General features: G+C 46.4%; 1 protein-coding gene across 2 annotated transcripts in view; it reads left to right on the top strand.

Moving 5' to 3' along the window:
• The window catches only part of TRPM7 (transient receptor potential cation channel subfamily M member 7), a 208,753-nt gene that overhangs the window by 152,907 nt on the left and 41,771 nt on the right, over nt 1-14,075 (top strand). For both annotated transcript variants that reach the window (XM_069766069.1, XM_069766068.1), the window contains 6 exons: nt 2,910-3,006; nt 3,711-3,784; nt 5,821-5,861; nt 9,938-9,963; nt 10,048-10,098; nt 10,182-10,247. In XM_069766069.1, the coding sequence (XP_069622170.1) occupies nt 2,910-3,006; nt 3,711-3,784; nt 5,821-5,861; nt 9,938-9,963; nt 10,048-10,098; nt 10,182-10,247 (355 nt within the window). The remainder of the gene's footprint in view (nt 1-2,909; nt 3,007-3,710; nt 3,785-5,820; nt 5,862-9,937; nt 9,964-10,047; nt 10,099-10,181; nt 10,248-14,075) is intronic.

Raw genomic sequence — 14,075 nt, forward strand, 5'->3', positions numbered from 1 at the left:
TGCAGCACCGAAGACCGTGTGACGGGCAGAGGGAGCGTCAGGACCGCCGGGACTAGTTGAGTATGCCTCAGCGCCCTCTCCCCCTCACCCGCCGACCCTGCCGCCCACCGTGACTCGAGTATAAGCCGAGAGGGGCACTTTCAGCCCAAAATTTTGGGCTGAAAATCTCGGCTTATACTCGAGTATATACGGTAAATGGGAATGGAAGGAATTGCAGTCGAACAGTCGAATAGACATTGTCCACGGCATTCTTGTGGGTGTTAGACTGGGTGGTGGATATTCTGATACTTCCGATCTTTTCATATTTCCTCACAATAGCATGTAGAGATTATAGAGGATAGTGTGGAAAACTAAAGATCCCCATTGACCTTTGACTCAGATCAACTGGTTTGGCCAACACTAATGTGTATGGGAGTGCTGGCCAACTAATTGTCAGGGAAGGTATCAGTCTGGCATGCCTGATTTTTGCCTGCCAATCTCCTTGTTCTCACTGACACTGAGATGAGTGCAGAAGAGGGAAGTACTCTGTTGGAGGAATGCTCCTGAGTATGAGAAGTCAGCCAAACAATTTGTCGAAGCGTTGGGATAATGGCCGGACTTGTTATTTGAGCTGTTGGCTCTCAAATGAACAATTTTATACAGTAGATCCTGCCTGAAAATGCAGCATCTCACGCAGTGAAGTAGTTGGTTCATAGCAGCTGGGTTCAACGCTTTATTGACTTAAGAGAAGTTAAAGTGAAGCTCCAATGTTGTTGGTATCATATGCTTGTATAGTATGAATTAGGGTGACATTGGGCAAAACTAGAAGATAAAGGAACAAAAGAAAAGGTTTTAGCTCAACAGTATAATTCCACGATGTCCCACTCATACACAGTGCAAGGAAAAACTAGAAAGAGGGAGGAAGCTTCCAGGATCCTGGGAGACTCCCAAACACAATCCAGCACGTGTTAGTTAAAATTTCTTTAGTTAAAATGAGACAGAAACCCCTCACCTACCACAGTAACACATTTAGCCAAAGTTGAGACCTGCACGTTTCGAATAATACCGTTCTCAATCACGTGTGTATGTATGAGTGTATGTATGTGTGCGTATATGTATGTATGTATATATGTGTGTGTGTGTGTGTGTGTGTATATATATATATATATATATATATATATATATATATATATATATATATATATATATATATATATATATATATATATATATATATATATATATATATATATATATATATAATATGTGTGTGTTACAAAATGTACATTTTATGCTACTGTGCTGTTCACAATCTGCTTTTTTTTTTTTTAAGATGACACAGAATTCCATCTTGCCATGATTTAAAACTTATTATTGGAAACGCGTAGCTTTCAGCTTGTGCCGATTGTCTTTGCAGTCCATGATTTGTTTTTGTCCTTTTGTAACCAATAAATAGGGCATTCTTACTCATATGTGCTGCATTGTGTTTTGGAGTCTCTCAGGATCCTGGATTCTTTCTTCCTCTTTCTAGTAGATAAAGGGTTATTCCTGTTTTCGATGTTCCTCCTCTGGGACAGTAGGAAAAAATGGTTGCTCAACCGTGTGTGTGGTTCTCAGAAGTAAATAAATCTATCATATGTAGAGTAGAAACTTCGGCACTCAAAAAATGTTTAGCAGAAGATGGTGTTTAAGCGAAAAAAAGGAATGGTAAGACCCAATAGGTTTCAGATATAAAAATCAATGTTTCAGCCCCTTGTGGCCTTTTTCCAAGATAGATCTGTTGGGCGTGGGGTCACGTGGTGCAGTCTGTTACTGGGAAAGGGGTTAGGAGTGGGGAGTGAATGGATACACTTCTGGAAGGAGCCTTTCTGAGGAAAGCCTGCATCTGTCATGCATTTAGGCCTTTTCTGGGAATAAACCTGGAAAAACATTGCCTGACCACAGCTTGGCTTAAAGGGAACCTGTCACCCCCTCCCCAGGCGTTTTTAACTAAAAAAGCCACCTTGTGCAGCACTAATGCTGCATTCTGTCAAGGTGGCTCTTTTAGTTATGGTCCCTGCCAACGCTGAACTATTCGTTTTTAGAATTTGCCTTTCCTACCTGTAGTTTGTCAGGGGGCAGGTATTTACCCCCCTGACATGAGCGCCTCCCAGCCATCACTCAGGGCCTCCGTGCGCCGCTTCCACTTCCTTCATTAACATCCATTAATTATCATTAATGATTTGTAGCAGAGAACTGTTGGGGGTCACACATGTCTATGCTCTAGTATATGTTTTTGAGATGATAGTAGTTTAAAGAGGCTGTCCACTACTTTTACACTGATGACCTATCCTTTGGATAGGTAATCAATGTCTGATCAGCCAGGGTCTGACACCCGGAACTCCTGCTGATCAGCTGTTATGTGTCAGCGTGTGCTGGCCGGAAGTGCTCACTTGCGGAGCTGGCAGTCTGCTGGTAGTGGCCCGATGCAGAATGCTGGACATCCACCTCCTATTCAATGCAATAGGAGGCGGATGTGCAGTACCCTGCAGTGACCACTATCAGTAGGTGGCCAGCTCCGCAAGTGAGCACTTCTGACTAGCACCCGCTGATGCTGAACAGCTGATCGGTGGGGTGCAGAGTGTCGGACCCTAGCCAATAAGACATTTATGACCTATCCAACGGATAGGTCATCAGTGTAAAAGTAGTGGACAACCTCTTTAAGCTTTTCTTCATTTGTAGCTGGAATTATAGAGAATAGACACAAATGCTGTGTGCCGATCAATGAACACATTTTCCCCTGGCCAAAACTGAGGACGACATAGCAGAGTGTGCTGTTTTATGGCTGGCTCTGGAGGTGTATCTGTTTGCCAGGTTGTCTAATCTGTATGACCATTTTTAGTAAATTATCTAACCAAGTCTTTAATGATCCATTTTCCTTTTCTTTATAGATTGAATCGTATCCTCCTTGCAGCTTGAAGCAAGTGAAATCCTGCTCAGGATTTACAGAACTCAGCAAAATCTCCCAATCTTTGAGGCTAGATCAATGTGAGTCATGTCTGTATCTTAAGATCAAGGCTTTCATTTATAATAGTCACTTATTTGGGGAAGCTGTCGGCACATTCTTGGATATGGAATGAAGTGGTGTGGCTGTGCCTGTCACCCAAGTAAAAATGATACCTTTTCTGTGGCTGTCCAATGTGTCCGTAATAAGAAACACCATATGCAAATCAGTCTGGGCCTGTGATTTGCGGGGGGGCCTGTGATTTGCGGGGGGCCTGTGTTTTGCGGGGGCCTGTGTTTGCGGGCCTGTTCTTCCAAGCATAATTCCTCATGCCCAGCACACGTTCAGCTTGATTTGTATATGGCATGTGTATTTTTTTTACTTAAGATAGTGGACCCCACAAAAAAAAGTACACATTTTTATTTGTGGGGCATGCATTTATACAGCCACACCGCTATTTCCTTATGTAAATGATGTGGTACCAGGTTCCCTTTAAAGTTTTCAATGACCTAGTATTTAATTAACTGTCTGACCATAGACCAACAAAGAAGGCAAACATTGATGATCACAGTAAAGGAGGTGGATGAAGTTCACATTGATGCTTGGCTGTTTTGTTTGTCTCATAAGGAATGGAAGGTGTAATAAGCCACACATAAAACGCTGAAGAACACTTCTCCTACCTGCTTATTTATGATTGTATTTTTTTCCCATGAAGAAGCTTTCAACAAAGTTCTTCCTTTTTGTTTAGTGCATGTAAGTAGCCGGCGAGCATCGCTAACTGAGGAGACAAGCGTAGAGGAGTCCAAAGAAACCTTTTTGGGGGTTTGTACTTTTCCTTTTATTTTTTAATATGGTGTTGTGCGGGGGTATGTTCCCTAATCTCTGCCATGGTCTTGAATGAATGTGTGGGTTGTATTTAACAAGTAAAGCAGGATCTTTGAAAGTTGCCTTACATAATCCGAATCAAGGGCAGTGCGTTATATGAGCAGTGTGAGAAAAGGTCATGTTTGCCACAGCATCGGCGTTCCCTGCTTCTGTTGAACCTTTTTGTTGTCCCTGTGCCTTTTTAGTTTTGTCTGCTTTGCTCAGTTTCACAGTGTTAGGTCTGTAGTGCACCAATATGGAAAACCATTCATGAGAATTAGTACAGTACACAACCAAATAAGCCTGGCAGCTGAATACACTGAGCTATATAGGGCGATGTATTATAGATACAGGTCTACGCTCCTATTGGCTATAAAATGAAAACCAATGACTGATTCAGTGAACTCTTGGCTACGACTCTGCTCCTTGTGGTCCGCTCGTGGTGATATTTGGCAAGATGCTATTTATACATGTATGTCGCTTGTAGGTCATAGCCAGGAGCGGTGCGGAAGTGCCCCCCCCCCCCCCCCCCCACCCCCTTAGTGGACTGATAATGAAGAGTCCACTGTATTTGGCCATCTTGTAATATTGGCTAGTATAAAGCTAGAATCCCATCTGTACTCTACTTCTCAGAGTAGCTGACCAATCTTTTATAAATTGTGGAGCCATGAAGCTAGCACATTATGGGGTCATCAGATTGTGCCTTTAATTGTATCTGAGGAATACTCCTTTTTAAGAGAAGCAAATATAAGAAAAGTGGGAAAGGCCAGCTCATAGTAAATATGTAAAGTCCAGAATACAGGGAACCATGTTCTGATTAACTATTGATAGATGCGAAAAACCAAAAATAAAAAAAATAAAAGGGAGCACAAAGGCATCCTGATTCGAACGCTATCCGGCGTTGACAGAATGAAGCGCATTGTCTTTGCTTCCTGTATCCCTATTTCATAAACTTTTTAAATGGATTTTTAATGATCAAATAAAGTTGTAACTTTTTTTTTTACCGGAACCTGGAACTTTCTTTTTTTTTGTGCTGAATACTCCTTTTTTTTTTTTTATTATTATTCATCCTTCCGTGTTTCAGCAGAGTGGTAACTGCACCAAGCGATTGCTCAGAAACCTCCGCAGACATCTGCAAGACTTTATTTCACTGGAGAGGAACGGTCACTATTCAGCAGTTCATTAACGATGAATGATTTACAGCTACTAGACAGCTTGATAACATGTGGGGATTCCCTAGCAACCAGGCAACCCCCACATGTACTTATGATGGCTAACAGTTATAAATGATTCAGCTGCGGTGATGAAAACTAAATCTACGAGCACTAAAAAATACTCGGCGGACACCCGAGCGTGCTCGAGAAATCTCGAGTAACGAGTATATTCGCTCATCACATGTATTGAAGCCACTCTGGTCAGCAAGTTAAAATGGATAAGGCACAAGCCACTTTTTTTTTTTAAGTGCCTGCAGGGAGCGAGGCCACTATTTTCTGCTACTGCTCTAAAACAAAGCAGAGCGTCTGTATCATGTTTTAAAAGAAATGTGCATTATTTATTCTTTTGCCACATTGTAAGTCTCTATGTATTTTTTTTTAAATTCTTTTATTATATATATAAGTATATAAGGGGACAATACAAATATCTCGCTGGGGATCTGTTTATACCAAGGAAGGTGACGGGCACAAGGGGGCATTCTTTGCGTCTGGAGGAGAGAAGGTTTTTCCACCAACATAGAAGAGGATTCTTTACTGTTAGGGCAGTGAGAATCTGGAATTGCTTGCCTGAGGAGGTGGTGATGGCGAACTCAGTTGAGGGGTTCAAGAGAGGCCTGGATGTCTTCCTGGAGCAGAACAATATTGTATCATACAATTATTAGGTTCTGTAGAAGGACGTAGATCTGGGTATTTATTATGATGGAATATAGGCTGAACTGGATGGACTAATGTCTTTTTTCGGCCTTACTAACTATGTTACTATGTTACTATGTTTTACAGGATTGGTTGCAAACTCATTCATCTTCTGCAAGCAAACCAAAGTAAGGCTTTCTTCTCCAGACACCTGTTTCCTTATCTCGATAAGTCACCTTTTAATTACCCTCTTCCAACATTGGAAGTACTTGTATGTCCAATGTTAGTTGCCAGTATATGACGCGGGCTCAGAAGCTGAGCCTGCATGATACCTGGCAGATGCTGGTTGTGTTACACAGCCATCACCTCGCTTTAGCAGCACTGGCCTGAGCTGCATTGAAAGAGCTTTTTCAGCCACCCATTGCCCTTCCTTCTCTTACTGGTTGCCATTGCAGTCAAGGGGGCATGCTGAAGACCCCCATGCCTGCCATCACCATAATCCAGTGAAGACCAGCCTATGGCTGGGCTTGTGCCGTACACTGCATTACTACAGTATTACAATATATCGACAGATTAATTTCCCTCGAGACAAAAAAAAAATGTGTTTGAAAAGAGTTTTTAACAATGTAAACAAAATGGAATCATTCCACTCTTTTCACCCATTAAAACTAAAATAAAAATATAAATATTTGCTATTCTGCATCCAAAGTCAGATCTGTGAAAATATATATTTAAGGCTACGTTCAGACTAGCGTTGTGCTAGTGTGCGTCGGGTTAGCGTCGGGCGACGCAGCGGCGACGCACGCGTCATGCGCCCCTATGTTTAACATGGGGGACGCATGCGTTGTTTGTTTGTTGCGTTTTGCGACGCATGCGTCTTTTTTGCCGCAAGCGTCGGACCAAGAAAACGCAACAAGTTGCATTTTTCTTGCGTCTGATTTTCGGCAAAAAACGACGCACGCGTTGCAAAACGCAGCATTTTTGCGTGCGTTTTGCTGCGTTTTTGCGTGCGTTGCGTCGCCGACGCAGCGGCGCACAACGCTAGTCTGAACGTAGCCTAACTTGTGTGGTTAAAGCCATAAAGGGTAAAAAAATAATGTAAACTACAGACTTAAATTTTTTCAGTCAATTTACCTCCACCAAAACCTACAATAATAAGCGATCAAAACATTGGATCGACCACAAAATGGTAGCCAGAAAAATGTCAGTCTCCGCACAGCTCCTTTGATGGAAAAATAAGTTACTAGTCTCACATAATGTACAATAACAAATTGTATTGTGGTACCGTGTTAGCCAGAAAAATAGATGTGAATATTTTTCTGCCCAATGATGACAGAAGCATTCTAGGAGTGATACCTTTATTGGCTAACCAGAAAATAATGTTTGCAAGCTTTCAGAGCACAAATGGATTAATAAAGGTACCGTCACACTAGACGATATCGCTAGCGATCCGTGACGTTGCAGCGTCCTCGCTAGCGATATCGTCCAGTGTGACAGGCAGCAGCGATCAGGCCCCTGCTGTGCTGTCGCTGGTCGGGGAAGAAAGTCCAGAACTTTATTTCGTCGCTGGACTCCCCGTAGACATCGCTGAATCGGCGTGTGTGACACCGATTCAGCGATGTCTTCGCTGGTAACCAGGGTAAACATCGGGTTACTAAGCGCAGGGCCGCGCTTAGTAACCCGATGTTTACCCTGGTTACTATCGTTAAAGTAAAAAAAACAACCACTACATACCGCTGTCTGTCCTCGGCGCTCTGCTTCTCTGGTCTGGCTGTGAGCACAGCGGCCGGAAAGCAGAGCGGTGACGTCACCGCTCTGCTTTCCTGCTGCCCGGCGCTCACAGCCAGACCAGAGAAGCAGAGCGCCGAGGACAGACAGAGGTAGGTAAGTATGTAGCGTTTGTTTTTTTACTTTTAGGATGGTAACCAGGGTAAACATCGGGTTACTAAGCGCGGCCCTGCGCTTAGTAACCCGATGTTTACCCTGGTTACCGAGGACCTCGGGATCGTTGGTCGCTGGAGAGCTGTCTGTGTGACAGCTCTCCAGCGACCAAACAGCGACGCTGCAGCGATCCGGATCGTTGTCGGTATCGCTGCAGCGTCGCTTAATGTGACGGTACCTTAAGAAACAAGCACATTTAAAGAACAGTACAGCAGGACATTTGTTAGGAGGTGGGAAGTGTGATGAGTCCATAGATAAGCCAAGGTAATCAAATTAGGCATTTTCTTAAGGTACCGTTACACTAAACGACTTACCAACGATCACGACCAGTGATACGACCTGGCCGTGATTGTTGGTAAGTCGTTGTGTGGTCGCAGGGGAGCTGTCACACAGACAGCTCTCTCCAGCGACCAACGATCAGGGGAACAACTTCGGCATCGTTGAAACTGTCTTCAACGATGCCGAAGTCCCCGGGTAACCAGGGTAAACATCGGGTTACTAAGTGCAGGGCCGCGCTTAGTGACCCGATATTTACCCTGGTTACCATTGTAAAAGTAAAAAATAAAACACTACATACTCACATTCCGATGTCTGTCACGTCCCCCGGCGTCAGCTTCCCGCACTGACTGTGTCAGCGCCGGCCGTAAAGCAGAGCACAGCGGTGACGTCGCCGCTGTGCTCTGCTTTACAGCCGGCCGGCGCTGACAGTCAGTGCAGGGAAGCTGACGCCGGGGGACGTGACAGACATCGGAATGTGAGTATGTAGTGTTTTTTTTTTTTTTACTTTTACAATGGTAACCAGGGTAAATATCGGGTTACTAAGCGCGGCCCTGCACTTAGTAACCCGATATTTACCCTGGTTACAAGTGAACACATCGCTGGATCGGCGTCACACATGCCGATCCAGCGATGACAGCGGGTGATCAGCGACCAAAAAAAGGTCCTGATCATTCCCCAACGACCAACGATCTCCCAGCAGGGGCCTAATCGTTGGTCGCTGTCACACATAACGAGATCGTTAGTGGGATCGTTGCTTCGTCACAAAAAGTGTGGCGTTGCAACGATATCGTTAACGAAATCGTTATGTGTGAAGGTACGTTTACTACACAGACACACAATCAGGAATGAAGTGGACACACCTGTGGGAAAACATTTCTCTGGACCTGAACACAGTATGACAGACTTAAAAGTCTTAATATTAAAAGGTAATTTTAAGGACCACAGGGAAAGAAAAATTTGGGAATACAAACTAATGAGGATGTTTAATTCGTTGACACCAGAACTCAATTTAACACCTGGATTTATGAGTCACTACATGGATACAATTCACACCTCCACCAGATGGACTACAGATAACTAAGAACATTGTTCCCACTGCCTCTCCATTTGTAAGAAAATGCCTAATTTGATTACCTTGGCCTCAGCACACTTCCCACCCCCTAACAAATGTCCTCCTGTACTATTCTTTAAATGTGCTTGTTTCTTATTAATCTATTTGTAATCTTGCCTGAAGAAGGAGCCTCTGTGCTCTGAAAGCTTGCAAACATATTATTTTCTGGTTAGCCAATAAAGGTATCACTCCTAGAATACTTATGTCATCATTAAGCAGAAAAATATTCACATCTAGTCTCACATACAAATTTATGTTTTTTCTTTGCAAACGTATAACATTTAAGAATTATAAATACAATTTTCAAGTTTGGCATTTTGGTAAGTCATTTTTACTAAACAAACCTCAAACATTGGGGAAGTTGTGTTGTTTTTTCCCAAAATTTTTTACTTAAAATAAACATATGTATATTGCCATTAACTCCACAGCGCTTTACAGACATGATCATCACTGTCCCCATTGGGGCTCACAATCTACATTTCCTATCAGTATATATTTGGAATGTGGAAGGTAACCGGAGGAAATGCAAACACAGGGAGAACATACAAACTCCTTGCAGATGTTGTCCTTGGTGGGATTTGCCAACCATTGAGCCACCATGCTGCCCAGATTCAATTGCACGTGCATTTTTTCCCCATTTTTTCGTAAAATAAGTGGTGTCACTCAATACTACAACTCTGCTAGTCCTCGTACGGTTATTGTGATATTATAATAAAGACCTTATGGTTCTTGTAAGAAAGTGAGGAAAAGATAAAAGCACAAAATAATTAGTAAATTGACAACTCTGGACGGGGTTAATGAGCCTTGCTTCCTATGGAGATTTCTTTCAAGTGCGGCATAATTGTTCTGTTTTTTTATTGTCCAAAGTTGTTGTTGTTTTTTTTTTGTTTACATTGATCTCCACCTTGTTATATTGAGGTCTTCTCTTCACAGGCCTTCAGCAGAAGATGCTTTGAATGGTGAGTGTCTCTTTATAAAGCATGCATGGATACATTCAGATGATATAATACTATGTGATGAAAATATACATTTTGTCCTTATAGGTATTGGCTCGCCTTTCAAACCAATAGTGGACATCAATTATTGCTACTCAGGTCAGTTTCCGGTCTATATAGGAGAGCAATGTATCTGTGATGTAGACGTTTGATTTCTTAAGTCATGTCTTCTTCTTGTGCAGCTGTTGAACGAAACAACCTGATGCGACTGGCCCAGAGTATTCCCTTCACCCCTGTTCCTCCAAAAGGTGAGATGTAACAGAATTCTGCCACGAGAGGGCAGTGACAACAAAAGTGCAAAAAGAATCAGTCTTGTAAATGACTTCCTTTTGCAGTGCACACAAAGCATTGCATTCTTATTGTTACTGATTAGTGATGAGCGAACGTGCTGGGATAAGGTGTTTTCTGAGCATGCTCGTGTGCTAACCGGGGGACTTTAGCGTGCTACAAAAATCTGTTCGAGTCCCTGCGGCTGCATGTCTTGTTGCTGTTCGACAGCCGCAACACATGCAGGTAATTTCTGCATGTGTTGCAGCTATCTAGCAGCTGCGGTGACTCAAACATATTTCTCCTTTGCCTCATTGGGGGACACAGACCGTGGGTGTATGCTGCTGACACAAAGTTAATACAAAGAAAATTAGCTCCTCCTCTGCAGTATACACCCTCCTGCTGGCTCTTAGAGAACCAGTTCTTGCTTAGTGCCTGTAGGAGGCACACGGGTCTCCTATTCAGACCAAAAACTTTTTATATTAACTTTTCATTTTTAATTTTTAAGATTTTTTCTTTATCGCCTCTCATTGGGGGACACAGGAACCATGGGTGTATGCTGCTGCCACTAGGAGGCTGACACTATGCAAATAAAAAAGTTAGCTCCTCCTCTGCAGTGTACACCCCACCGACTGGCATTATACTCTTCAGTTTAGCTTAGTGTCAGTAGGAGGTGGACATGGGTCTTTCATTAGACCCTTATCTACCTCAATATGCGTTTTCTTTTCAGGTTTTCCGGAGGGATACAGGGTGAACAGTCACACCTGTAGTCCCACAATTCGGACTATGAGTACGGTGTGTACTGCCACCCCGTATCCTCACAGATCCCTCACCAGGACCAAGATCCTAGCACACAAGCGTGCTCAGAAGTCCGGTCCTGGCTCCGTCCCCCACCCACTCGCCCACCAGAGCCTGTCGGTCGGAGGAGACGAGGACGTCCATCAGCAGCTCCTATGGACGTCTGATACCTTCTCAAGGTTAGTAGCAGACGACGTGGGATTTTACTAGGTGAGTATTCTAAAGGGGTTCCCAGGACGCAGCGCTTTCTCTGTTCCCTGCGCGGTGGCTCTTTCTGACGTGGCGAGGTAACTTTTCCATGCCCCACCGCGTTCCTCCAGCGCCCCGGGGCCTGCTTGCGGTCCCTGGCTCCTAATTTAGGCCCCGGGGCCTACTTGCGTACCTCCTACCCTCCTCAGCGTTATATACAGCGGCCTCACAGGCGTCGCTCACCTCCACAGCCAGCACCGTTGCTTCCGGCGGTCACTGGCTCCCAATTTAGGCCCCGGCTTTTCCGGGGCCTACTCCGGCGACTCTTCTCCGGCGGCAGCACTCTTTCATGCGGCGGCTGCCACGCCGCTCTGCCGGGCAGCGTCTGCGCCGCGGGGGTTCTTCTCAGCGGTCACCGGCTCCTAATTTAGGCCCCGGTTTTTCCGGGGCCTACTCCGGCGACTCTTAACCGGCTGCAGCGCTCTCTTCATGCGGCGGCTGCCGCGCCGCTCTGCCGGGCAGCGTTTGCGCCGCGGGGGTTCGCAGCGGGCACCGGCTTCTATTATAGGCCCCGGCTTTTCCCGGGGCCTACTTCCGGTTTGCGCGCTCCCTCTCTTCCGGTCTGCGGGCGGGCTTTTTTCCCGCCCGACACATTTTTGTCCTGCCCACCGGCGCCTCCGTGGCTGGTTCCTCCCACTTCCTCCAGGGAATGAGTCACTCTTCTGGCGTGCACTCCGCAGCAGCAGCAGCACCAGCTCAGCCCCGCACGTGTTTTTTCCTGTGAGCTCAGCGATCTGCACAGAATACGGCCCCTCAGGACAGGAGTTCTCAGCTGACAAGTGGGACATTTTCCAGGACCGGGTCCGTGAGTAGCTGCACTGCAGACTGACACCCTTCTCTGCCCCACTGTCCCCTAACCCACTGGCATCTTCAGGGATCTCTCAAAATGTCTTCTAAAGGGGGCCGCGCTCGCCCCCCTACCTCTTCATCTTCTGCCCTAGTCACGTACTTTGCATGTTCGTCCTGTAACAGCAAACTTCCCTCAGGTCAGTCCTCTCCGCTGTGTCAGTCCTGCAGCAACCCGATTGTTCCCACCGCCCAGGACCCCCCGACTGTTCCGCCCGAGAGTGATCCCCCCATCCCAGGCTGGGCCGCCTCTCTGTCACAATCGGTGGCCGATTTAACACGGGTATCTCAAACCTTGGTGTCCGCGCTGGATCGGTTACCCCTGCAGACCCCTGCCGTGGCCAGCGGGTCGCAGGAACCGCCACCCGAGACCTCCTTGCCAAGCTACAAAAGGTCCAGACAGGAACGTCGGTCTGAGTCCTCTTCGCGTTCCATCTCGCCGCCCGGTCCTCCCCCGCGGTTGGTGTCGCACCGTTCCTCCTCCCCTGAGTCAGGCGAGGCCTTATCTGATGCGCCCTCAGAGGAGATTTCGGAGCTGGATCCTAGCCAAATCGCCACCATGAGTGAGTCGGTCCAGAACCTCATTCGGGCTATAAACCAAACATGTGGCATTAAGGATCCCTCTACGGAACCCGCAGATCAGGCGGTTTCGTTTAGACGGGCCAAACCACCTTCAAAATTTTTTGCTCCTCATCCTGAATTCGAGGAAATCCTGGCCAGAGAGAGAGAGAATCCGACCAGACGTTTTCAGAGGGGAAAACGCCTGGGGGTGTTATATCCTTTTTCACCAGATCTTACCGCCAATTGGACGGTCTCTCCCTCGGTGGATCCCCCTGTGTCCAGGCTGTCCACCAACACGGTACTTCCACTGTCCGGTGGAGCGTCTCTGAAGGATTCTAACGACAGAGTTATAGAATCCTTCGCGAAATCTGCCTTTGAAGCGGCTTCAGCAGCGTTATGCCCAGCCTTTGCTTCCACTTGGGCTTCAAAATCCATCTCAAAATGGGCCAAGGATCTACGGCGAGGTATCCTGGACGGGGCTCCTCCCGCGCAATTAGCGGAACTTGCCAACCAGATTTCCCACGCTGGTGAATACCTGGTTTCCGCCTCCCTGGATGTCGCGTCTTGTGCGGCTCAGGCTTCCAGCAATGCCGTTGCCATCCGCCGGACCGTTTGGCTCAAGGCCTGGCAGGCGGACTTGTCCTCCAAAAAGTCCCTCACTAGTCTGCCCTTCCAGGGCTCTCGTCTCTTTGGTTCCCAGCTGGACCAGATCATTAAGGACGCCACTGGGGGCACAAGTTCCCTTCTCCCCCAGGCTAAACCTCGTCGCCCTCCTCCTAGACGGCAGTTTCGCTCGTTCCGGCCTTTTCGTCGCTTCGCTGCGTCAGACTCCTTTTCCCAGCAGCAACAGAGGCCACAGGCACGTCAAGAGAAGAAGGCGGTGTCCTTCAGGCCCACTCCGTCCTGGCGTCCTCGCTATTCCCAGGGTAGATCGTCCAGGCCCAGGACTGGAAGATCCACTTCCGCATGACTCTCGGCAAGACTCCAGCCCAACTCCCAGGTTGGGGGGCCGTCTTCTCCGTTTCAGGGACGTCTGGATTTCCGCAGTAGAGGATGCATGGGTCAGGGAAGTTGTGTCTTCAGGATACAAAATAGAGTTCGCCTCCCGACCCAGAGATCGTTTCTTCCAATCTCGTCCTCCAAAAGATCCCGCTTTGGTTCCGGGCTTCTTCGCAGCCATCGCTTCTCTGCTCAAATCCGGGGTAATCGTTCCCGTCCCAGAAAAGGAACGGTACACGGGTTTCTACTCGAACCTCTTTGTGGTACCGAAAAAAGACGGCAAGGTTCGTCCCATTCTGGACCTCAAATTGTTGAACAGGAGGGTTCGCCTGAGACACTTCAGGATGGAATCCCTT

This window comes from Ranitomeya imitator, chromosome 4 (assembly GCF_032444005.1).
Source record: "Ranitomeya imitator isolate aRanImi1 chromosome 4, aRanImi1.pri, whole genome shotgun sequence".
Lineage (NCBI taxonomy): Eukaryota > Metazoa > Chordata > Amphibia > Anura > Dendrobatidae > Ranitomeya > Ranitomeya imitator.